This window comes from Cervus canadensis, chromosome 13, assembly GCF_019320065.1.
Source record: "Cervus canadensis isolate Bull #8, Minnesota chromosome 13, ASM1932006v1, whole genome shotgun sequence".
Taxonomy (NCBI): Eukaryota; Metazoa; Chordata; class Mammalia; order Artiodactyla; family Cervidae; genus Cervus; species Cervus canadensis.
Genome location: NC_057398.1, coordinates 50565581 through 50592458, shown reverse-complemented (window position 1 = coordinate 50592458; position 26878 = coordinate 50565581). Strand labels below are relative to the sequence as shown.

Here is a 26878-nt window from a genome sequence, read left to right as displayed (position 1 = left end):
ACTATACCCTAATACAAAATAAAAAGTTTAAAATTTGTAAGAAAAAAATAGAGGAAAATAATAGAATGGGAAAGACTAGATCTCTTCAAGAAAATTAGAGATACCAAGGGAACATTTCATGCAAAGATGGGTTCAATAAAGGACAGAAATGGTATGGACCTAACAGAAGCAGAAGAGGTGGCAAGAATACACAGAAGAACCATACAAAAAAGATCTTTACAATGCAGATGTTCATGATGGTGTGATCACTCACCTAGAGCCAGATATCCTGGAATGTGAAGTCAAGTGGGCCTTAGGAAGCATCACTATTAACAAAGCTAGTGGAGGTGATGGAATTCCAGTTGATCTATTTCAAATCCTAAAAGATGATGCTGTGAAAGTGCTACACTCAATATGCCAGCAAATTTGGAAAACTCAGCAGTGACCACAGGACTGGGAAAGGTCAGTTTTCATTCCAATCCCAAAGAAAGGCAATGCCAAAGAATGCTCAAACTACCACACAATTGCACTCATCTCACACACTAGTAAAGTAATGCTCAAAATTCTCCAAGCCAGGCTTCAGCAATACGTGAATCATGAACTTCCAGATGTTCAAGCTGGTTTTAGGAAAGGCAGAGGAACCAGAGATCAAATTGCCAACATCCACTGGATCATTGAAAAAGCAAAAGAATTCCAGAAAAACATCTATTTCTGCTTTATTGACTATGCCAAAGCCTTTGACTGTATGGATCATATAAACTGTGGAAAGTTCTGAAAGAGATGGGAATACCAGAGCACCTGACCTGCCTCTTGAGAAATCTGTATGCAAGTCAGGAAGCAACAGTTAGAACTGGACATGGAACAACAGACTGGTTCCAAATAGGGAAAGGAGTACATCAAGGCTGTATATTGTCACCCTGCTTATTTTAACTTATATGCAGAGTACATCATGAGAAACACTAGGCTGAATGAAGCACAAGCTGGAATCAGGATTGCTGGGAAAAATGTCAATAACTTCAGATGTGCAGATGACACCACCCTTATGGCAGAAAGTGAAGAAGAACTAAAGAGCCTCTTAATGAAAGTGAAAGAGGAGAGTGAAAAAGTTGGCTTAAAGTTCAACATTCACAAAACTAAGATCATAGCCTCCGGTTCCATCACTTGATGGCAAATAGATGGGGAAACAGGGGAAACAGTGGCAGACTTTATTTTGGGGGGCTCCAAAATCACTGCAGATGGTGATTGCAGCCATGAAATTAAAAGACACTTACTTCTTGGGAGAAAAGTTATGACCAACCTAGACAGCATATTAAAAAACAGAGACATTACTTTGCCAACAAAGGTCTGTCTAGTCAAGGCTATGGTTTTTCCAGTAGTCATGTATGAATGTGAGAGTTGGACTATAAAGAAAGCTGAGTGCCAAAGAATTGATGCTTTTGAACTGTGGTGTTGGAGAAGACTCTTGAGAGTGCCTTGGACAGCAAGGAGATCCAACCAGTCCATCCTAAAGGAGATCAGTCCTGAGTATTCAGCTAAAGCTGAAACTCCAATATTTTAGCCATCTGATGCAAAGTGCTGGCTCATTTGAAAAGACCCTGATGCTGGGAAAGATTGAGGGCAGGAGAAGGGGACAACAGAGGATTAAATGGCTGGATGGCATCACCGACTCAATGGACATGAGTTTGGGTAAACTCCGGGAGTTGGTGATGGACAGGGAAGCTTGGCATGCTGCAGTCCATAGGGTCACAAAGAGTAGGACACGACTGAGCGACAAACTGAACTGAAGGAAAAAAAAAGGTTTTGGCAAAACTGAGCATTCATATGAAAAAGAATAAAATTGGACTCATTTCAAATATAAAAATCAACTCAAAATGGATTTAGGATCTAGACATAAGAACTAAAACTATAAAATTCCTAGGAAGCTCAGGGGAAAAATCTTTATAACATTGGATTTGGCAATGATTTTTTGCATTTAACACTGAAACACAGGCAACAAAAACAAAAATAGACAAATCAAAGTTATATCAAATTAATATATATATCAAAATTATCACATATCAAATTTATATCAAAATTAAAAACTTCTGTTCATCAAAGGACACAGTCAACAGAGTGAAAAGGCAATCTAAGAACTAGAAGAAAATATTTCAAATCCTATGTCTGATAAGGAGTTTATATTTACATGGAATATATAAAGAACTCCTACAACTCAACAACAAAAAATCAAATAACCCAATTTTTAAATACTTGAATAAACATTTGTCCAAAGATTAAATACAAATGGACAACAAACATATGAAAAGATGCTCAAGAACACTAATAATAGAAAATGCAAAGCAAATGTACAAAGAGATATCATCTCACACCCATTTCTTTTTTAAAAAAGAAAATAATAAGTTCTGACAAGGATGTAGAGAAACCTGTTGGTGGCATTGTAAAATGGTGCATATTTGGAACATAGAAAACAGTATAGAGTTTCCTCAAAAAAACACCTGAAAATAGAATTATCATATGATCCATCAATCCTATGTCTGGGTATATATCTGAAAGAATTGAAAGCAGGGCCTCAGAGAGATATTTGCATATAGTGTTCATAGCAGCACTATTCACAGTATCCAACAGGTAGAAGCAACCCAAGTAAGTGTACACTGGTGACTGGATAAAGAAAATGTAGTATATACATAAAATGGAGTACTATTCAGTCAAAAAATGGAAATCATATCACATTGTACAACATGGCTGAAACTTGATGACATTATGATAAGCGAAATAAGCAAGTCACCAAAAGACAAATACTGTATGATTCCACTTACATAAAATACATAAAGAAGTCAAATTCATAGAAACAAAAATAGAATGGGTGGTTACCAGGAGCTAGGAGGTGGGGAAATGGGAAAATGGGTACAGAGCTTCAGACTTGCAGAAAGTTTTGGAGATCTGTTTCACCACAAATGAATTATACTTAACACTACTGAACTGTACACTTAAAATGGTTAAGGTAGTAAATTTGGTGTTATGTGTTTTATCATAATGGAAAAATTACATTTTATATAATTAGTTTTTATATAAGATGACTTTTCCTCAACAAAAAATATTTATTAAGCATATACTTTCTAATGAGTAACTAAAGGTAAAGGATACATCTCTTCTTACGTGATCACTTTTCCTTTTTTTGTTAGACATATATGAAACCTGTAAAAATAAACATCTTCAGTGGGTGTCAGATTCCAGGTGGAAGCAGTGTCTTTATATCAGCAATGCACTAGAGCCTTTTTCTCTTCTATGTAAATCCCTGTTATCAAATGCGTCACAATGGAATGCTTTTAAAAACAGTAAGGCTGTATATTTGCTGATGAGCACAGCCTTCTCTTCAGAAAATGCTTCCTTGGAGGAAAGTGAAAAATCACCAGAGATAGGTAAAGTATTCAGTGTCTTAATCTAACTTCATTACATATACATGTGTATATAGATTATCAAGTTATCAATGTAGTTCAATATCTTATGAAAAAACTAAAGGGAGGAATGTAACTATATAATAAGCACTTGCTATTTAATGTAATTCTCATTCCACATTTTTCTCCATTTTGCTTTCCTTCCAAATTTTTGCCACAAAATACAATTATGTTATGCAAAACATGAACAGCCTTAGATATATTTCCTTTACTTTTATTTCTCTGGGATAGCCAGAAATGGAATTGTTGGGTCAAAAGTATAGTTTTTATATTAATAGTTGCTTCCAAGTTGCCTTCCTTGAACGTCCATAATAACTTACATTTCCACCAGCAATATATGAGTGCTCCTTTTCAAAGAAGAGTACTGATTCTTTTTAACTTCTACCAATCTGAAAAGTTTAAAGTCTTTAACTTTATCTGATTACTATCAGGTTTAAGTATTTTTTCAGATGTTTGCCGACCATTTGAATTTGCTTATTTACATACTTTGCCCATTTTCTACTCCACTGTTGATCTTTTTTTGTCCATTTGTAATAATCCTATTAGTATAATGTTGTTGTTGTTCGGTGGGTCAGTCGTATCCAAATCATTGCGACCCTGTAGACTGCAGCACACCAGGCTTCCCCGTCCTTCACTATATCCTGGCTGCTGCTGCTGCTGCTGCTAAGTCACTTCAGTCGTGTCTGACTCTGTGCGACCCCATAGATGGCAGCCCACAAGGCTCCCCCGACCCTGGGATTCTCCAGGCAAGAACACTGGAGTGGGAGCTTACTCAAACTCGTAACCATTGAGTCAGTGATGCCACCCAACCATCTCATCTTCTGACACCTCCTTCTCCTCCTGCCCTCAATCTTTCCCAGTTTTAGGCTCTTTTGCAATGAGTCAGCTCTTCATATCAGGTCACCAAAGTATTAGAGTTTCAGCTTCGGCATCAGTCCTTCCAATCAGGGTTGATTTCCTTTAAGATTGACTGGTTTGATCTCCTTGCAGTCCAAGGGATTCTCAAGAGTCTTCTCCAGCACCACAGTTCGAAAGCACCAGTTCTTTGGCGCCCAGCCTTCTTTATGATCCAGCTCTCACATCTGTATGCGACTACTGGGAAAACCATAGCTTTGACAATACAGACATTTGTTGACAAAGTGATGTCTCTGCTTTTTAATATGCTGTCTAGGTTTGTCACAGCTTTTCTTACAAGGAGCAAGCGTCTTTTAATTTCATGGCTACAATCACTGTCCATAGTGATTTTGGAGCCCAAAAAAATAAAATCTGTCACTGTTTCCACTTTTTTCCCTTTGATTTGCCATGAAGTGATGGGACTGGATGCCGTGATCTTAATTTTTGAATGTTGAGTTTTAAGCCAGCTTTTTCACTCTCCTTTTTCATCCTCATCAAGAGGCTCTTCAGTTCCTCTTCACTTTCTGCCATTAGAGTGGTACATATTTGAGGTTGTTCATCTTTCTTGTGGCAATCTTGATTCCAACTTGTGATTGATCCAGCCCGACATTTCGTGTGATGTACTCTGCATAGAAGTTAAATAAGCACAGTGACAGTATACAGTCTTGTTGTCCTCCTTTCGGAATTTTGAACCAGTCAGTTGTTCCATGTCCGGTTCTAACTGTTGTTTCCTGACCTACATACAGATTTCTCAGGAGGCAGCTAAGGTGGTCTGGTATTCCCATCTCTTGAAGAATTTTCCACAGTTTTTTTGTGATCCACACAGTCAAAGGCTTTAGTGTAGTCAGTGAAGCAGTAGATGTTTTTCTGGAATCCCCTCACTTTTTCTATGATCCAATGGATGTTGGCAATTTGCTCTCTGGTTCCTCTGCCTTTTCTAAATCCAGCTGTACGTCTGGAAGTTCTCAGTTCATGTAGTGTTGAAGCCTAACTTGAAGGATGTTGAGCATTACCTTGCTAGCATGTGAAATGAGTACAGTTATACAATAATAAAATTATTTACTTATAATTAATTAGCATAACATGGTATTAATTTTTGTCTTGTTAAAAATATTAAACAGCTCATTCAAATATTTTTCAAAATCTGTCATTGCTTATTGGATTTGTCTATAATATCTATAACATACAAGTGTTTAAATGTTTGTATAGTTATTTATGTCAGTCTTTTCTTTTATAATTTTTTCATTTCCAGTTCTGATTAAGAGGTTTTTTCCTTCTGCTAAAGTTTTCTCTTGGGTTCATTATTGTTTTATTTTGTTGCATTTTGCACTAATCTATCTTGGATTCATTGTTTATTATGCCGTAAGATAAGAGTCGATATCTTTCATTTAAAGGCACTCTTTACTGACTCTTTGTTAAGTGAAGATCTTTTACTTTGCAAGTAACTGCAAGTTTATCCATTTTTAACTAGATGTTCATGTATTGTGGACTTTTTAAGATCAACAGAATATATCTTATCTATTTAAAAAAGCTATTTCTCTTATCTAAGTTGTATTTAAAGTTAGACTTTGAGAAAATAATGTAGAAATAAAAGATTGGTAGAAATGATAGCTGTATATGGAATAGATGGAAATGGAAACTAGAAGTTTTCCCACCTTGCAAGAAAGTGTGATCCTGTGATGACTGTATCAAAGGTAAGTGTGACTCTATCAAAGGTAAGAGGGGTCAAACTTTTTAAATATATTTGTATAATATTCAGTTTTTCAAAAATTTGAAAATCATTGCATTTCCATTTGATCCTCATTTCTTATATCTGTTATAGGTAGATTCTGAACAGAAATCTCTAGCCTCTAGAGTTATTGTTTATATTTATTAGTTATTAGTTTATATTCTATTATATGAATAGAAATCTCTACCCTCTAGTTATCAATTTATAAACAATATATATTCAGGATCAGGTCATAAAATATTGACTCTGCCTTTTGCTTCTCATTTTTTTTCCTTCTGTCATCCATCATTCTTCAACCATTTCACCAGAGACAAGTTGAAAGTTAAATCTACCTTAAGATATACCTCTTTTACATTATTAAAGATAGTTAGCAATGCCTGAAATCTCACAGAAATCTCACGTTAAAAGAAGTTAGCAGTGTTTTAAACAAAACCTCAACAAAACCTATGGGACACTGTAAAAGCAGTCCTAAGGGGAAGGTTCATAGCATTACAGGCTTACCTCAAGAAACAAGAAAAAAGTCAAATAAATAACCTAACTCTACACCTAAAGCAACTAGAGAAGGAGGAAATGAAGAACCCCAGGGTTAGTAGAAGGAAAATTAGCAAACTATAGATTCAAAACCTCACAATTTTATAATGAAAAAAAAAAATCATTGTATTACCTTTAGGTGATCCAAAGTATTTTATTGTTAATCTCAGTTTCTCTAAATTTTATCTAGCTCAAGTTTTTAATGAAAATGAAGAAATATACAGTTCTATAAATTTTCCATGGGAGAAACTCACTCCATTTCAAAGACTTATTTTGGTAAGATGTGCTATGAGAAAATATTGATGTTCTAAATGTTTTGAGCACTTTATCAGTAACTTAAACTCTTTAAATTTTAAACTTTTATGAGCAAAATATATAGATTTTGCAATCTAGTATTTAATAAACATTACTACTAGGGAAAATCACTTACATTCCATTTTAATGTGCTTTTATGTGGCAGGAGTTCAATTAGAGTAACAAATATTCTTAGCATCTTTCTGCACCCTTATTCATTCCTCCCTAGAAAGGAGGAAGGACTTGTCACACAGGTAATCTGAGAGATGAAATCAGTGTACGTGGCTTAACCCTTCTCCCCTGTCCCTTTGGGGATTAGCCTTTCTGCAAAAAGCATAATTTCTTCTCTGCTTCTCAATGCCATAAATTGTACAAGAACGTACCAGGGCTTTTTAGGGAAAAGTCAAAGACTGCCCAGACTGCTTGTGACAGAAAAGTCTGCCGAATTCTATGGTTTAGTGTCAGGAAGTACACCCACCTAAACCATATCCACCACCTTGGCCTATATTAATAATAAATGTGGTATTTTCCCTGATTCCTCTGTTAGTCAATGCCTCAGAATCTGGCTGTGAGGTTGGCAGGTTAGGGATGTGAATGGGTGTCATTTGTGAGCCCCTTAAAATAAGTAAAGGTTAGCATATACTCAGCAGTTTTCATAAATTATTTCATTTAATCTTCATAATCATCTTGGGGCTAGACATTATTATTTCCCCTTTTTATAGAATGCCTAATTGAGCCAGGACTGAAACTCAGACAATTTGACTCTGAAATCTGTGCTTTTACCAGTAACACCATATTATACTTGCCAAAGTAGATAATTTGAAGTAGATTTTTCTAAATTTGCCCTTATCACCTCAAACAATCTTTAATTTTCACATTTAGCCTCTAGTTTAGGGAGGAGGAAATCCCTCATCTTGTTTCCCTTTTACTTTAACTTCCTGAAAATGCCAGCCTAAACAGCCAATCATCTTTCTTTTGGTTTCTGTCTTAAATTTTATTTTCACATCACTTTGAAATTTACTCACGATGTTGCAGAAAAAGATTGCACCTGACTTACAGACAATTTTTATTGGGCCTGTGGTTTTGTTCTCTCAATATTTCAAGTACAATTTATCACTAAACAAGTGAATTTGAGCCTTTGGAGATCTTTCTTATAAAATGTTAAAATCTCCAATAAAGATAACCAAAATAGCAGAGACTATTTTAAATATTCTATGTCCTTATATCTTAAAGTGAGTTGTTTCCTTTCCAACTTTTTATTGTGGCATAGCATACATTCATTATTTCATTTACTCCTGATAATAATCCCTCTTAAATTTATTTAAATATAAAATTCAGTGGCAGTAAGTACATTTACAAGATTGTGAAAACTCACCACTAGCCACTTCTAGAAATTTTTATCATCCCAGACACTGTACCAAATAATTCCCCATTATTTCCTCCCATTAGACCACGGCAACTACCCTTCTACTTTCTATCTCTCTGAACTTGCCTATTCTGTTGTTATTTTTGTTCAGTCATCAAGGCATGTCCAACTCTTTACAACCCCACAAACTTCAGCACACCAGATTCTTGTCCTTCACTATCTCCCCAAGTTTGCTTAAATTCATGCCCATTGAGTCAGTGATGCTATCTAACCATCTTACTCTCTGCCATCTCCTTCTCCTTTGGCCTTGTATTTTTTCCAACATCAGGGTCTTTTCCAATCAGTTGGCTCTTCGCATCAGGTGACCGAAGTATTGGAGCTTCAGCATCAGTCCTTCCAATGAATATTCAGGGTTGATTTCCTTTAGGATTGACTGGTTTGATCTCCTTGCAGTCCAAGGGACTCTCAAGAGTCTTCTCCAGCACCACAACTCCAAAACATCAATTTTTGGCACTTAGCTATCTTTATGGGTCCACTCTCACATCTATACATGACTACCAGAAAACCATAGCTTTGACTATATGGAAGTTTGGCAAAGTATTGTCTCTGCTCTTTAATACACTGTCTAGGTTTGCCATAGCTTTTCTTACAAGGAGCAAGCACTTTTTAATTTCATGGCTGCAGTCACTGTCCACAGTGATTTTGGAGCCCAAGGAAATAAAATCTGTCACTGCATCCACTTTTTCCCTTTCTATTTGCCATGAAGTGATAGGACTGGATGCCATTATCTTATTTTTTGAATGCTGAGTTTTAAGCCAGCTTTTCCACTCTGCTCTTTGACCCTCATCAAGAGGCTCTTCAGTTCCTCTTTACTTTCTGCCCTTAGAGTTGTATCACCTGCATATCTTAGGTTGTTGATATTTCTCCCAGAAATCTTGATTCCAGCTTGTGATTCATCCTGCCCGACATTTCACATGATTTACTCTGCATGGAAGTTAAATAAGCATGGTGACAATATACAGCCTTGACCTACTCCTTTCCCAATTTTGAATCAGTCCATTGTTCCATGTCCAGTTCTAACTGTTGCTTCTTGACCTGCAAACAGGTTCTCAGGAGGAAGATAAGGTGGCCTGGTATTCCCATCTCTTGAAGAATTTTCCACAGTTTTTTGTGATCCACACAGTCAAAGGCTTTAGTGTAGTCAATGAAGCAGTAGATGTTTTTCTGGAATCCCCTTGATTTCTCTATGATCCAGCAAATGTTGGCAATTTGCTCTCTGGTTTCTCTGCCTTTTCTAAATCCAACTTATACATCTGGAATTTCTCAGTTGAAGCCTAGTTTGAAGAATTTTGAGCACAACCTTACTAACATGTAAAATGAGTTTGATTGTACAGTAGTTTGAACATTCTTTGGCATTGCCTTCCTTTGGGATTGGAATGAATACTGATCTGGATCACAGCCTTGTCGTGGCGAAGGGGCTTGCATAACTCTATGAAGTTATGAGCCATGCCTTGCAGGGCCACCCAAGACAGACAGGTCATAGTGAAGAGTTCTGACAAAACATAGTCCACTGGAGAAGGGAATGGCAAACCATTGTAGTATTCTTGCAGCAAGAACCCCATGAACAGTATGCCTATTATCGATACTTCATATAAGTGGAATCATGCAACATTTATCTTTTTGTGTTTGACTTATTTCATTTAATGTCTTCAAGTTTCATCCATGTTGTAGCAAGTGTCATAATTTTTTCAGAGCTGAGTACTATTGCATTGTATCAAATGCCACATTTTGTTTATCCATTCATCTGTCCAAGGATGCTTGGGTTGTTTCTACCTTTTGGCTGCTGCAATTGATGCTGCTAGAACATTGGTATATACATTTGGGTTTTTTTGTTTGTTTGTTTGTTTTTATTTTTCTTTTGGTTTGGTTTTTTCTTCTTTTGAGCCAAAATTTTCAACTTGAGAAATTTGACATAAAAATCCAGATTTCCAGCATTTATTAAAAAATTAGAAGTTCAGCTAATACTTGGCCCCAAATCATCCATAGCAATAGCTAGAGCTGAGTACTCTCTGCCCTTTTGGAGCAGTGTATCATAATCTTCACTGCTCCCAATTATTTCCTGACACTGAAGTTGAATGCTATTTGCCATTTAACATCATATTTGCTTAACTTTTTATTATACAGGAGAATTATTTTTCTTCAGCCCAACCCACTTCTCCAGTTTATGTTATCCACCTGACAACTTTAGACATGTTTGTGGATTATTGATGCAATTATGACATTAAGATGTATTTAGCTATATTAACTGACAAATGCAGAATACTTAACAGTCTGTATAGTAAAAACTCCATTTGTGGGGGAAAAAAGAACAGGTTAGAGAGATGTTCATTTGTATATATAAAATATAAAGAACAATAAGAAACAAATAGTGGTTATCTAGGAAATAGGGTCTTCATATTTCAATTTATACTTTTTTAGAAATTTTATGTAACAAGTTATATAGCAAGTATTATTTGAATTTTATGTAACAAGAAGTGTGTATTACCTTAACAACAAAATTAACTATATTTTAAAACCCATGCTACATTACTCTCCCCCATTAAGCTCCAAGTGGTTTTAGTTTATCAACTAGCAATTTTATGAGTATAGTCATACTATTTACCAAATTCAGGGTCAGATGACATGGTCTGATAAAATGTTAAGTGTATGTATAGGGAAATTGAGTTTAAATATTTGAAACTGGGTCTGATCTGTAAGAGTCAGAAATTGCCACTTATGAGATTTAGAATATACTAGGGAGAAGAGTCAACCTAGAGAAGGATGATATCATGGAGCTTCACAGGGGCAAGGACTTTGTCCAGTTTATTCACTTCCTTCCATTTATATAACCCATTGGACAGAAAAGAGGGGGAAAGATGAGAATGAGGAGATATGGACATGGGGAAATTTTTCAGAACTATATGTAGCTTCTTAGAAAAGAGCTAATAAAATTTATTTCAATGAAATCCATTTCCTCAAACTTCTCTTTGTCTCCCACTACCCACCTCCCCCAAATTTCTTGGGGTTAAAAATTACAAAAGTGGAGAAATTTAATAGATGTTTGCTTGATTAATAAACTAAATAAGGAACCAGCAGCATAATGGTGACAAAAGATGACAATCACATTGGGGAGACAGAGTCTTAGCAGTGATGGACCACAACTCATGGTGTTTCACTTGGTTGATTCTCACACTTTCATAACTGGAAATACTGGGTGAACTCTGTCAGACCCCAGATTCTATGTATGCTGCCAATTTTCATTTTTAAAAATACGTATGTTGCAATTAGTTAAAATTTTGAGATTAATTTTTCCAAAGGATACAGAAAAGAGCAAACTCAACATAATGAGTTTATATTAGGTGTTCTTTTAAATATGTGAACTTGCCAATAGTTCATGGTTTTTGATGATGACCCATGGTTCAATCTCACACCTCCACACAGACTCACAGACAATTGCAGTTTTAATTTTGCCTTAAGTGATGGAGTCTCTGAAAATGCTCAGCACAGAATGTCTGATCATTCTGTAAAGAAATAGCACATAAGTGATTAGTTTAAAGCAGTTTTCATGAAAAATGTCTGAAATTTGCAATGATTTCCAATGGATGAATTTGTATTTACCACATGTATACTGTTTGCAAAACCTTTTAGTCCCTCTAGAGTTCTCTGCAGATGTGTGCTCAGTTTGTTTAAACACACAAATATTGTGCTATTGATTTTCATTTTATTAATGGAAGAGCTAGTACTTTTCCAACTATGCTATCCTGGATTTTCATCCTCTAATACCATGGTGTTTTTCTTGCTCTAGATATGTACGGCAGAGCAGGAAAAAATCCCAGGGGCATGATCTCTTTTTGCAGAGTCAGGAACCATAACTTGGATTTGCACATACAAAGTAAGATCACAGAGTGTGAAAGATAGAGGCACCAGATAGCCCTGGCACCTAGGAAGGACCATAGGATGGTCAAGAGCAGTGGTGGCAGCTTTCCCGCCACACATAGACTCCCCTCCCCATCAAATTTTCCCAACACAAGGAACACCACAAAACTTTTGAAGGGCAACCTAAATACTAAATACTTCTTAGTTTGTTTCCTCTTACCACAGGGGATATTCCCTTGGGTAGTTTTTAAAGTTATTTATCTATCATGGTTTCTTTCTTAGATAAAAATTCTTAGACCAGAAGGTTTAAAGAATTCTGTGAAAATGTTTATAACTGAAAAAATAGGAAATGAATATATTCGCAGTACTGGAACCAGTTTGAAGGAATCGTATGAAGAATCCAATGCCAGAACTCCACTGATACTTATTCACTCCCATGGTAAGCTACTTGTGAACAGTTAAGATGACATGATGATGTTTTTCAAAAGATGTAGGTTCTGTGTGAGGGTGTTCTGTGTTTAAAATATTTCCCTATTCTTAAATATTTGGGGAAATTGTCCTATTCTTAAATATCTTAAAGAATTGGGCTTCCCTGGTGGCTCAGATGGTAAAGCATCTGCCTGCAATGCTGGAGACCCAGGTTACATCCCTTGGTCGGGAAGATCTCCTGGAGAAGGAAATGGCAACCCGCTTCAGTACTCTTGCCTGGAAAATTCCATGGACGGAGGAGCCTGGTAGGCTATAGTCCATGGGGTTGCAAAGAGTTGGACATGACTGAGTGACCTCACTAAATATCTTAAAACTGTAAACTATATTAAGAAAGAATCTTTCAAACAGATTCACAGGTATAGAGAACAAACTGGTGGATATCAGTGGAAAGAATGAAGAGGGGAGGGACAAGTTGAGGTGGAGGACTGGAAGGTACAAACTACAATGTATAAAATAAATAAGCTACAAGGATATATTGTACAACAGAGGGAATACAGACAGTACTTCATGATAACTATAAATGAACTATAACCTTTAAGAATTATGAATCACTCTGTTATACATCTAAAAGTTATTTACATCATTATTGTACATCAACTATATCTCAATTAAAAAAAATAAGCAAATAAAGCAATAGCACATTAAAAAAAAAAAGAATGAGGGGTGTGCTCAGAGCAGGGGGCCTGAAGAAATGGCTCGTCTGTTTATAGCACACCCGACAGGAATCTGGGTTCACTGTGACAAGGGGCACAAAATGTGTGGCCTTCCTCTGAGCAGAAACCTGACACGTGTACCCCTGCAGCTCCACGTGGCTGCTGGGCAGGGCCAGTTCTGGAAGGAAAGCCACAGCATGTGGTGGGGGAGCTTGCCACTGGAGCCTGTCCAGTCCACTCCTGGGTGGGCCAGGAGTGGCCTCATAAATGATCTGAATCTCTCATTTCAAGGAGAAAGAAAAAGATTCCAACTGTATGCCATTCTGCAAAAGGCAAAACTGTGGAGACAATAAAAAGATGAGTGGTTGTCAGGAGTTTGCAGAGAGGAATGTACAGAGTGCAGACGTTCTCATGAGCAGTGAAAGTACTTTGAGAGACATTACAATGATGGATATATGTGGTCATACTTTTGTCCAAACCCACAGAGTATACAACACTGCTCTGCTCATTAAAGTGAACCCTAAGGTGAACTGGGGATGTTTTGATTATGTGTCAGTGTAGTCATCCTTGGTCTAAAAAGAAAAAAAAAAAGAGGTACCATTCTGTTGATAATGGCTGTTTCATGTGAGGGGAGGGAGTATATGGGGAATTTCTGTACGTTCCTGTCAAGTTTTACTGTAAACCTAAAACTGCTTTTAAAAAAGAAAAAGGTCTCCAAAAAAAAGAAATTTAACACTCAGTACAGACATTTTTGGCAAAACTTTTTTCGCTTTTATGTGTGTATACATATTACATATGTGTGTGTGTGTGTTGGATTGTGATATAAAATACTATAAAGTTCACGTTTTAAAGTGAAAAAAAATGACTAAAAGTGTAAAAGAACAAGAAAAATGAGTTGTCCCAGATTCATGAATATGAGAAAATTTATCAGGGCTAGTTTTATATGCAGAAAATACCTCCCCAAAATACATATTATTGATATGAAATTTGGGATTACCCTTGCTTTATTAGCAATTTTAATTCACATTGACTTGTGAAAAAATGTTATAAAATTATCAGAAATACCTCTGTTGATTGTATGCTTGTGTGCTTCAAGACTTCAAATGCATTTTTTTTCTTTATCTTGTCTTTGCTCTATAGACCCTAAGCAAAATATTTTCTCCTAAGCAAAATACTTTCTTCATTTATTTTCTGCCTTTCATTATCTTCAAATCAAACATGTCTTTATAACTCACCATTTTCAGACTTTGATTCTATTAGGAAAAGCCTTGTTCAAAGTGCCCCCATGTAGAGGCTTTCTCATCTAAACTTTTCCACGTAAAGCAGCTGGCTATATGCCTGACACTTATAACAGTGCTGTCTATTTCTTGAAAACTTAGCCTGACATGGCAGGTAGGGCTGTGGCCATCACATCTATGTTCCAAACATCTGTCACCCTGTTAGACTGGGCTTGACATATACACACTACATATAATAAAATAGATAACTAATAAAGAACCTACTGTATAGCACAGGAAACTCTGCTCAGTATTCTGTAGGGACCTATATGGGAAAAAGAGAGGCTATACACTATATATGTATAAGTAATTCACTTTGCTGTACAGAATGGCAGATAGCACAACATTTAAAAAAACTTTGCTGCCAAAGTTTTTTCACAAAACATAAGGTACTCATACCTAGCTGCATGAAAGGCTAAAAATGAAGTATTTTAGCTGGGCACATGGCCATTTGGAGTAACACCAGGGTTCAGCTATAGAGGAGGAGGGGACAAGTAAGTGCTGGAGTAAACAACCCACAATCACTGCTGCAGTTGGATCACCCCATCTGTCACCCCATTAGATTGGGTTTGACAAATACACACTGTACATAATAAAACAGGTAACTAATAAAGAACCTACTGTGTAGCACAGGGAACTCTACTCAATACTCTGTGATGACCTAAATGGGAATAGAATCTGAAAAAGAGTGGCTATGTATATACATATACGTATATGTGTGTGTGTGTGTATATATATAAGTGACTCACTTTAATGAACAGCAGAAACTAACAAAGCAATGTAAATCAACTATACTCCAATAAAAATTAATTTTGCAAAAAAGAAAATGGAAGAGCCAAAATTTGAGCTCTACCTTTTGATTTAAAAGACTAGTTTTTCAATTATGTGTATACCTTTTCCCACTACCACTTAATAAAAGCTAGAATGTATTTTTGAAGAGGGGATTAAATGACTTTACAATAGTATGTACCTTTCCATGTTGTTTTACAGGGATCGACCTCACCAATACTCTCCTGAAATTTGCACAAGAGTTAATGGGAACAACCAGTCATGTGACCATGATTTCTTTGGGCCGTGGCCAGGCAGCTAAAGCAGAAGCCCTCATTGTTAAGGCCTTAACCAAAACAGAGCAATGGGTCTTCCTCCAGAACTGCCATCTTGCAGCATCGTTTATGCCAAGGCTCTGCACTATTGTAGAATCGTAAGAGTTTTACATTTATTTGTAAGGGCTTCGCAGGTGGCTCAATGGTAAAGAATCCACCAGCCAATGCAGGAACTACAGGACCCTTGGGTTCAATCCCCGAGTCGGGAAGATCCCCTGGAGAAGGAAATGGCAACCCACTCCAGTATTCTTGCCTGGAAAATCCCATGTTCACAGGGGCCTGATGGGCTATAGTCCATTGGGTAGCAAAAAATCAGACATGACCAAGCAACTGAGCACCCATGCACACATAAGGGATCAGAATATTATCAAAATGAGTTAAAACTGGAAATGGCAATGTACAACTGTGGTTAAACAGTGATAAAAGAAAGTGTTAGGCCACTCAGAGGTAACTTAGGCTACCTTATGAAGGTTCTCTTTTCTCCAAGAACTTGAAAGATACACTAGGAATATATCACTTTTTATTAGAAGAAAAGACCTCTTTAATTTTTACTTTCCATCCAGTTAATCAGTTTCTCTTTCTCCCCTTCTCAAACTGTCAATAGATATACACTTGTACATACACATGTATATAGAAATGTACATGTGGCATAGTTTGTAATATCCTATTGCTTCCACACAGCAGAATATAATACCTCATATCCATATTTCCCAGGTGGTGCTAGTGGTAAAGAACCTGCCTACCAATGCAGGAGAATTAAGATTCATGGGTTGGATCCCTGGGTCCGGAAGATCCCCTAGAAGAGGACATGGCAATCCACTCCAGTATTCCTGCCTGGAGAATCCCGTGGACAGAGAAGCTTGGCGGGCTACAGTCTGTAGGCTTGCAAAGAGTTAGACTCAAGTGAAACGACAAGCACAGCATCCATAATTTCAGTGATCATTTTCTTTATGGGCTGTATTTGGTACTTATTCTGACTTACTCTAGTTCAACCCACTGGCTGTTTTTTCCCAAAGTACTTGCTGACTCAAGCAAAAATTCCCATAGGTTCCGCCTTCTTCTTTGCAGTGAAAATATTTGGGAATAGAATGCTCTAATATTGCTTGAAGAATTAGCAAAGTGTTGAGTTAGTAATGTTTTAACAAATTGCATTCTATAGCTTTTCCCCCAGATTTGCATTTCTGTCTGCTTTACTGAGTATGGCCAATACTGTATCTAAAAGTGCCTTTAAATGAGGGTCTCTGCTTCTTCATGCTGTTATTCTTCTGCTGTGAGCATCCACAAGGGAATTATGAAACCAAAATGCAGCTGTCTGGCTTAAATTTCTAAAACCTTTACTAATATTATGCATTCTGTTCTCAGACTGTTATTCTTTAAGCAGTTTAAAAACTATTTCCTAATTTCACTTTTTCACATTTGTTTCATTACTTGAGTCAGAAGATGAAGATTACTTAATTTTATGATTTCAATAGATGCAAACTCTGAAATATGACACAATAGTTTCTACTAGATTTTTCATTATTAATTCAAAAAATATTTGTAGGAAACCTACTATTTGCCAAAAATCATTCTAGAGACTAAGGATAGAGCACAGACCAGACAGTCACTGGATCAGCTTTCAAAAGTGTATTAAGACAGAAAGGAGCAATAGAATGGCAGATAGCATTGCATCATTTTTTTAAAAAAATTAATAAAATGTTCTTCAGAACAGTTTCAAAAGCTTAATAAGAGTAATTGATTATCATTAAAAGTATGCTATATAACCAGTTGTCTGAGGAGGCCTTACAGATAGCTGAGCAAAGAAGAGAACCAAAAGACAAAGGAGAAAAGGAAAGATATTCCCATCTGAATGCAGAGTTCCAAAGAGTAGCAAGGAGAGATAAGAAAGCCTTCCTCAGTGATCAATGCAAAGGAAGAGAGGAAAACAAAAGAATGAGAAAGACTAGAGATCTCTTCAAGAAAATTAGAGATATCAAGGGAATATTTCTTGCAAAGATGGGCACAATAAAGGACAGAAATGGTATAGACCTAGCAGAGGCAGAAAATATTAAGATGTGGCAAGAATACATAAAAGAAAATTACAAAAAAGATCTTAATGACCCAGATAACCACGATGGCGTGATCACTCACCTAAAGCCAGATATCCTAGAATGTGAAGTCAAGTGGGCCTTAGGAAGCATCACTACGAACAAAGCTAGTGGAGGAATGGAATTCCAGTTGAGCTATTTCAAATCCTAAAAGATGATGCTGTGAAAGTGCTATACTCAATATGCCAGCAAATTTGGAAAACTCAGCAGTGGCCACAGGACTAGAAAAGGTCAGTTTTTATTCCAATCCAAAACTAGCAGCCCACACAGAGAGAGGAAAATGTGAAAAAATTTTCTTAAATTTAGGAATTAAAGGAATATAGTCACAATATATTGCCAGGAGGAAAAATAGAAGGCTACAAATTGTAGCCTGTACAGTACATGTATGTACAATATATATTATATTTTTATTTTAAAAATGAAATAGAGAATCAGAGAGGGAAAAAAAGAAAAATATTATACTTACTTCATCAGATTTCAGATTTTATTTCTCTGTTTTATTTGGTGTATTTTTGCTTTTGTTGTTTTGGGGTTTTTTTTAATATTTATTTATTTACTTTGACTGCACTGGGTCTTAGTTGGGACATGTGGGATCTTTGCTTTGGCATGTGGACTCTTAGTTGCAGCATCCTGAATCTAGTTCCCCAACCACAAGAATCGAACCTGGGCCCCCTACGTTGGGAGTGTGGAGTCTTAGCCACTAAACCACCAGGAAAGTCCCTTGGTTTGTTTTTTAAATTAAAACAATTTCAGACTTGCAGAAAAAATGCAAGAATGATTCAAAAACTCTCCTCTACTGTTAATCTCTTTTCCTCGTTTACCCTATCATTTCTTTATATATACATATGTGTGTATGTGTGTATGACATTTTTTAAATCCTTTGAAAGTTAAGTTCAGTGTCAAGGCAGACATAATGCCATTTGACCTCCAAGTACTCTAGTGTGTGTCTGACTCTGTGTTAGTCGCTCAGTTGAGTCTGACTCTTTGCGACCCCATGGACTGAGGACCTCAAGAGGAATCCAGGCAAGAATACTGGAGTGGGTAGCCATTCCCTTCTCCAGGGGATCTTCCTGACCCAGGGATCAAACCTAGGTCTCCTGCATTGCAGGCAGATTCTTTACCTGATTATCTAATCAATAGAACTTAGTCATATCTAGCCTGTTATCCCAATAATATCTTTTATTGCAAAAGAAGAAAAATGTTAGGTCCAGATTCCAATTCAGGATTTCACACTGCATTCAATTGTCATGTCTCTTAATTCTCCTTTGCTCTAGAATAGTTCCTTAGTATGTTTTTATCTTCTACAACTTGGACATTTTCTGAAAAGTACAAGCCAGTCATTCTGTAAAGTGTCCATCAGTTTGGGTTTGTCTGCTATTTTCTCATGGTTAGAGTTACTTTAAGCAGTATTGCAGGAATACCACAGAAGTGTTGTTGAATCCTTCTTTGTACATCATAGCAAGAGGTAACTGATGTCAATCTGTTCCCACTACTGATGACATTTTTTATTTTGATTATTTAATTAAAGTGATATCTACCAACTGTAGAGACACATCTCAAACTTTTCCCTACTACTTTTAACTTCCATTGATAAATTTTGGGTGAAAAATTACTAGACTATTTGCCAAATGGTAACTTTCTAACTCCATAATTTCTTCTAAATTTTAAATTTAATTCTACTGTTAGGAGATTTTCTCCTCCCCATTTATTTATTCATTTGTTTACTTATATCAGCATGGACTCATGGATTTCTATTTTATTCAGTGGATTGTAATCTGTTACCATGAATGTTTATTATGGTGTTCAGTTGTGCCAGATTTGACCAATGGAACTGTGGTTTTTATTTTGTTCTTAATTTGTCATTTTTTCCAAGTTTTTTGCAATGAACCTAGATTATTTTTGTACCTAAGTGAGGGAAGACTACCTTTTCAACATGGGAATTAATGGATCTTACACAAATTCTTATGCAATATAGAAGTTCTTATGGTTGGTTATTAAAGTGATTTCTAAGGCCATTTTAACGTTAAAACAACTATGATTCTTAGAACATATTTATTTCATTTAAATTTTTCACATTAAAATATTTATAAATGTTTTCTTTTAACAGATTTAATAGTCCATATGTGACAATAGAGCCTAAGTTCAGGCTATGGTTAAGCTCAAAATCAGACAGTTCTTTCCCAATTTCTATCCTTCAAAAGAGTTTAAAGGTAAGGGCAATGTATAACAGATAGTAATATTGACTCTGAGGCACTGTTTGAATGTAAATTATCTTGTATTCATGATTCTGAATTAAGAGAGTGCTAATTCTAGTATGCTAAATCCTTCCTGTGCTTAGCCTTACATTGTGGACCAGAAAGGATGCACAAGTATAAACAAGATCCCTGCTTTCAAGGGATTGGACAGTTTAAATGTTTGTTTTCTCAAACAAGGATGCTTAGACTTCCAACTCCCATAAACCAGAAAATAGAGTAAAGAATTTGGGTCCTTTCCTTGCCTTTTGCTTCTCTAGCTTTTTCCTGTCTCTGGTCCCCCTAACTCTTTCACAGTTTGTTATTAATTCTCTGAAAAGGATCTGGCAAAAAGCAGGTTGAAACTATTGACTGAAAAGTCCTATTTAAAAATTATCTGTGACTTCCACTCATATCCACCATTAAGTTTGAATAAATACTAAGAGTTGGGTCAATTCTATTAAACACGTGTCCAGTTGACCAAAAGATGGAGTCCTAATAGCAAAGAAGACTGACCAGTGGCACAGGCAGAACACATGGCCAAATGTGCAAACACATGCACACTTCCAAGTTCAACAGAATTGGTGTGAGACAGAGGAAATGGGGTGGATGGGCAGTTTCCTGATAGAGTCCCAATCCAGCCTGAGAATAAATCAAGTTTACTCTTGGGAAACAAAGAAACTTCTCCCTGTCACAGGACCCCAGGCTCTTCCCAGACTCCCGGGTGTATTTACCCAAGCTCACAGTAGCTGCCCTACTCCTGAAGATGGGACATGGATTGGAGAAATCTGCATCTTTTTGTCTGAGACTCAAGAGGGTCCATTTACCTCCCAGAGTGAGGCAGAGTATTACGTCAGACAGCGTTTTATCTTCGTCCAGGAGAGGGGGATATGAAAGGTGGCGACAGAGGTAGAACTTCAAGGAACATTTTAAGTGGTCTGTGAATAAATCAGTCAGTCTGATCCTTAACTCAGAAATCTCACGTTCCACGGGAAACTCTACTCAATGCTTTGTGGTGACCTTTATGGGAAAAGAATCTTAGAAAGGGTGAATGTGTGTATATATATAACTGATTCACTTTGCCGTACAGCAAAAACAATGTTGTAAATTAACTATACTCCAGTGAAAATTAATTAAAATAAATAAGCTCAATTGAAAAAGAAATTTCATGTTCATGTACTCACACACACACATATATCATAGTACTTATCTACACATATTTATACATATCCTACATACATATCCACATAATATGAAATACACATATATATGTCTATGTGTGTATGTCTATGAAAACTGTGCAAGTAAAGAAACATTTTCAGACCTTTCGGTTTTAGACTTACAGTCATGCTCTTTAAAAAAATTTAAAAAAAGCCCTCCAAGTAATTCTCTTCCCACTTCACCTCCTGTACCTCCTCATTTCAATTTTCCTAGGTAAGAAATCAATCGATTTTCAATGAAAACAGAGCACTTTAGTAACACACCAAGTTACTTCTCCTCTTTTTTCATATCACTGAAGATTAGATACTTTTGCTGGTTCCACAAGTTCTGTGTACGATATTTGATGCCCCTTCTCTCTTCTCTCTGCTGCCTGGCCGAGGCCATGCAGCCCTGATTCTGTCACAGCCACTTAGCTGCCATCAAGCATTTAGAATATAGGAATTCTTCACTTTCAACTTTCTAAAATGCCGGGCTTGCCGAGCAAACAGGAGTGCTTTTAAGAACATTGTTGTACTTCTCGTTTTAAAGTATGAATTGGAACAATTGGAAATCTGATACAATCCCTTTACAGAAGTTTTCAAATGGGAAAAGAATAACACAAGATTTTTTTATTTGCTACTGAATCTTAAAAAGAGTTATAGTCTTAGCACGTTCTGTTGTCAGATATAGTCTTAGCTAGTTCTGCATGTAAGTAAGAGTCCCCCACCCCCCACCAGTCCTAATGCCTGTGTCTGTCCTCGCAAGTTGTTTTTACTCACATCTGTTTTAAAGATTGCAGTGGAAAATCCCCAGGGACTGAAAAATAATTTACTTCAGACATTTGGATACAGTGGGAGTGGAGAGGTAACAGAAGAGTTATTTGAAAAACCTGACTGTGGACCATGGTGGAAAAAAATTTTATTCAGCTTGTGTTTCTTCAATGCTCTGATTAATGAAAGAAAAATTTATGGAATATTGGGCTGGAATATTGCATATGCATTTAGTTCTTCAGACTTGGAGGTAAGTCTGGTACTTTATATATAACAACAAATAAGTAGTGATAAGATACAGAAAGCCTAGTCTGTATCGACACAAATACTAAATGTTTTTCACGGTACTAAGGTCACAAACTCTGTAACTAGGCGATGAGGGCTGACTAACGTTTAAAGGCGTGGAACTGGAAGCCCTCTTTTCGGGAATCAAATCAGAGCTCCTCTGCTTATAGCTGTGCAGGATTTACAAGTTATCTGGCAAGCTTACTAACTTCTCTGGGTCTTAGTTTCCTTGGCCTAAAAAGTACCTCTGCCAAAGGGCATTGTTAGAGGCAGACTAGGGACTTCCATGGTGGTCTGGTGGCTTAATTCTGCACTTCCAGGCAGGGGGCTGGGGTTCAATCCCTGGTCAGGGACCCAGATCCCACATGCTGCAACTAAGATCTGTCACAGCCAAATAAGCAAATAATGTTTTTTTTAAATAAGAGCAGACTAGTCAATACAATGTGAATTGTAAAGCACTTAGAACAGTGCCTGACACATAAAAATCACCACAAAAGTGTTTGCTGTTTCTACTTATTCATTTGAAGCAAGAAAAATTACACTGACCCATTGTAGGGGGAAAATTTTAGCTGAAGAGTCTTCACTATTCTTTATATAGAACACTTTATTTGTGTTTAATATTGCAAACTATTTTTTTTTATTTACAATGTTGTGTTAGTTTCTGGTGTATAGGCTCAGTGATTCTCTTTTTCATATTCTTTCCCATATGACTTATCACCAGATATTGAATATAGTTCCCTGTGCTATATAGTAGGACTCTATTGCTTGTCCATTCTATATATATAATAGTTGCATCTGCTAGTTCCAAACTCCCAGTCCAACTCTCCATTGCTACCCCTGTTTGGCAGCCACAAGCCTGTTCTTTATTTCTGTGAGTCTGTTTCAGAGATAAGTTCATTTGTGTCATATTCTAGATTCCACCGGAGAAGGCACTGGCACCCCACTCCAGTACTCTTGCCTGGAAAATCCCATGGATGGAGGAGCCTGGTAGGCTGCGGTCCATGGGGTCGCTGAGAGTCGGACACGACCGAGAGACTTCACTTTCACTTTTCACTTTCATGCATTGAAGGAAATGGCAACCCACTCCAGTATTCTTGCCTGGAGAATCCCAGGGACGGGGGAGCCTGTTGGGCTACCATCTATGAGGTCGCAGAGTCAGGCACGGACTGACGCGACTTGGCAGCAGCAGCAGCTAGATTCCACACATAAGTGATACCATATGGTATTTGTATTTCTAACTTACTTTGCTTAGTATGATAATCTCTAGGTCCACCCATGTTGCTACAAATGGCATTTTTCATCCTTTTTTATGGCTGAGTAATATTCCGTTCATCTGTCAATGGATATTTAGGTTGTTTCCATGTCTTGGCTATTATAAATAGCACTGCTATGAACGTTGGGATGTGTATATCTTTTCAAATAATAGTTTTGTTGAGATATATGCCCAAGAATGGGATTTCTGCGTCATATGGCAACTCTCCTTTTAGTTTTTTGGGGAACCTCCACACACTGCCTTGATTCCCCATACATCCTGTTTGGTTCAATTTCTCTGGAGAACACTGCCAAATACAACAATGAGGGGAATACTGATTAAAACCACAATAAGATACCACCTTTCAATACAACGGTGGCTAAAATAAACAAACAGAAATGTAGAGAAGCAGGCACTATCTCATACAGCTAATTTAATTGTCACTAACTTTCCAGAAGACAACTTGATAATATATTTTGAAAGCCTTTAAAGAATTCCTGTTACTACTGATATAGATGAAGATGGTCACATTTATAAGATTGATTGCCAAAACTGGGTTATAACAGAACATGTGTAGTATGATCTCATTTCTGCACATGTATTTAAAGTGTATGTTTATTTCATTATACACTAAACCATCTGCAAGGGAAACAAATGGTAGGACTGCGGAGGGCCAGGTATTGGCAGGGTATTTTGTCATGCAAAGAGCTTGGGGTGAAAGGCAGCAGCTTTACGTGGCACAGGCTGGAGTTTATGGGATGCTGCTGTCCTTTCGGCATTTGGCAGAGAGGCTTGCTTAAGCCAGAAGCAGCTGGTTACATCGTGGCACCGCTCTCCAAAAGAAGTAGTCTTTCCCTCGTTTGTTCTCCCCTTTCATGTGGCAAGTGTGAGAGCCTTCTTCCCAGTGGCAAAGAAATAGACCGCCTGGGTGCCAGGATGTCTGAGTCTGGGTACCTGATGTTCAAGTAGTTGTCTAGAAATGCCAAATGTTAGCACCTTGAAACTGTGGGAAATTGGATTCCTGCATAGCCCCTCTCTTTAAGTGGAAACTTCTGGTTCAGTGGGAAGTTGAGTTTGGACACAGCTTCTCCCACTAGGGGGAGTTTCAGGCCCAGTCAGCTCCCTGTCAGGCAACTTGGAGAGTTTCCTCAGTGGACTGACAACTGATTGATGCTATCTGCCAGCCCATAGGACTAAACATCGATATATTTTCCACTACATGTAGGGCTACCACATGTAGCGCTGGGGCTACATGGGGGCTTAAAGCTCCCCAAAGTCTGGACCTGAGCCACAATGACAAGACCAAGAAAAATAACATATCAACAAGATCCAGTAGCCAAAGAGAGAAAGAACACAAGAAATAGAACAGAAAATAATAAGAGCCCATAAGGATACAAAAGTACATACACATTTTACACACATGATTTTTTGTTACATGAGCACATATCAAAGAATTTTTAACTCATTGATAAAAGAATCAGCAGGATGGTAAAACTGATTTTTAAAAGTATTTGTTGTTTAATTGCTAAGTCGTGTCCAACTCTTGCAAGTTGGGCAAGGACTGTAGCCCACCAGGTTCCTCTGTCCATGAAATTCTCCAGGCAGGCATACTAGAATGGGTTGCCATTTCCTTCTCCAGAGGATCTTGCTGACCCAGGGATCAAACCGCATGTCTCCTGCATTGCAGACAGATTCTTTACTGCTGTGCCACCAGGGTCCTTTTAAAAGTATAGGATTACAGAAATATTTAGAATTATTTAAACAATTATAATGAAATAGGATTATCAAATTGCATATAAAACTGCTAAATACCATACAGGCAATAAAATTGTAACCTTGGGGTTATAATTTTCTTTATGAGCCAGAAACCATTTGTATTTCTACAAGACAAAATTTCATTTGCATCGTTATCAGAAAGAAACAGATACAGGGCCAACAGTTTCCTATAAGTTAGCCTATACTTGTACAGAGTTGTAAAGTGCTTTAATCAATAGGAAATAGTAAATCAAAACAAAAGCAGATACTCCTGAAGTATTTGATAATCCTTAAGTGAGCACGTTAGACAATGTTCCAGTATGGCATTGAAAAGATATGTGGTCATCCTTTTGCCTTTTTTTCAAATTTTGGAATTTTTATTTGTGTCATTAGCTCAATTTATGATTGTAAATATGATCAATTTATGATCTCCAACGATTATGTATTATCACAAAAAGAAGGTCAGTGTCACTCTGTTTTGACATGATTCATTTACACACGTGTGGAAAGAGGTGTTAATTAGTACATAGGCTCCATGTGCTCTCAACTAACTGAAGTTGTATACACACATCATGATTCTTGAGCTTAAAAAAAAGTTAGATGGTTAGTTAGAGGGAGATGAATTGAAGGAAAAAATGGTCATGGCTGAGACTTGAGTTAATGGCTAGAAAAAACAGAAGGAATAACTCAGAGCATATGAAGAAAGTTACAATAAGATGGAAATCATGAGGCACAAATGAAGAAGGCATCTAAAGGGAACACCTAATATTCAAATGATATGAATTCCTGAGGAGAAAATTGAATAGAGAGAAAAAAAAAGAAATAAACTGTTTTATTGTCTCTGAACTGATGAAAGATTTGAGTTTACATATTTAAAATCCTTACTAATTCAGGCATAGTTGCCATAAAGACATATTTGGACATAAGCTAGCAAATTCCTGAACTCCAAGCTTCAAAGATAAGTTATAAAAGAACAATGATGACACTTAGACTTGTAATCTACCATCACTAGCTAGAATAAAGTGGAATAGCATCTAGAGAATCTGGGAGACTAAGACTGCATGCCAAGAATCTTATTTCCAGCCAAAATATTATTCATTCTGTCAAAGTAAAGAAACATATTTGCATATAAGCAAGGATTTAGATAATACATAACTCGTGTTCTCTATTTGTGGGAAATGCTTAAGATCTACCCTATGTACAAATATATCAGAACAGAGATCCAAAATAAAGGAAAATGAAAAGAAATTGAAACTGTGGTGAACAGTATATTGTTAAACCTTACAGTAGATTATTAAATCTAAATAGATAATAATAAGCAGTTAAGGGTGAGTAGTCTAAGTGATAAATATAGATTATTTAAGAGAAAGAGTCATACAAGAAAAATTCTCTTAATAGTTTTAAGCTGAGTTTCAGTAAGAGTACTAAACTATAGTTTACTAAACTTTATAGAGTACTAAACTGTAGTAAGAGTACTAAGGTATCTCAACAAAGCCTAGGAGTTGGAATGAGGGAAGTGTGTACATGAAGAGTGAAGGAGGAGAGTGAGAACTTCCAAAGTGTTTATGTGAGAAAAGGAAAGAAGAGAGGAGGGAAGTATAAGTTTTCTAAATGTT

The 26878-nt window shown here is 36.8% G+C and overlaps 1 protein-coding gene and 1 non-coding gene across 2 annotated transcripts in view; both read left to right on the top strand.

The window, feature by feature from the left end:
- The window catches only part of DNAH14 (dynein axonemal heavy chain 14), a 394377-nt gene that overhangs the window by 333876 nt on the left and 33623 nt on the right, over positions 1 to 26878 (top strand). Inside the window, exons 70-75 of the mRNA XM_043484666.1 lie at positions 3159 to 3395; positions 6776 to 6861; positions 12443 to 12599; positions 15570 to 15780; positions 19877 to 19979; positions 21993 to 22220. Coding sequence (XP_043340601.1) covers positions 3159 to 3395; positions 6776 to 6861; positions 12443 to 12599; positions 15570 to 15780; positions 19877 to 19979; positions 21993 to 22220 — 1022 coding nt within the window. The remainder of the gene's footprint in view (positions 1 to 3158; positions 3396 to 6775; positions 6862 to 12442; positions 12600 to 15569; positions 15781 to 19876; positions 19980 to 21992; positions 22221 to 26878) is intronic.
- Positions 13310 to 13439, top strand: LOC122452659. The gene has a single exon (XR_006272817.1). It is a non-coding gene; the product is annotated as a small nucleolar RNA SNORA11 (small nucleolar RNA).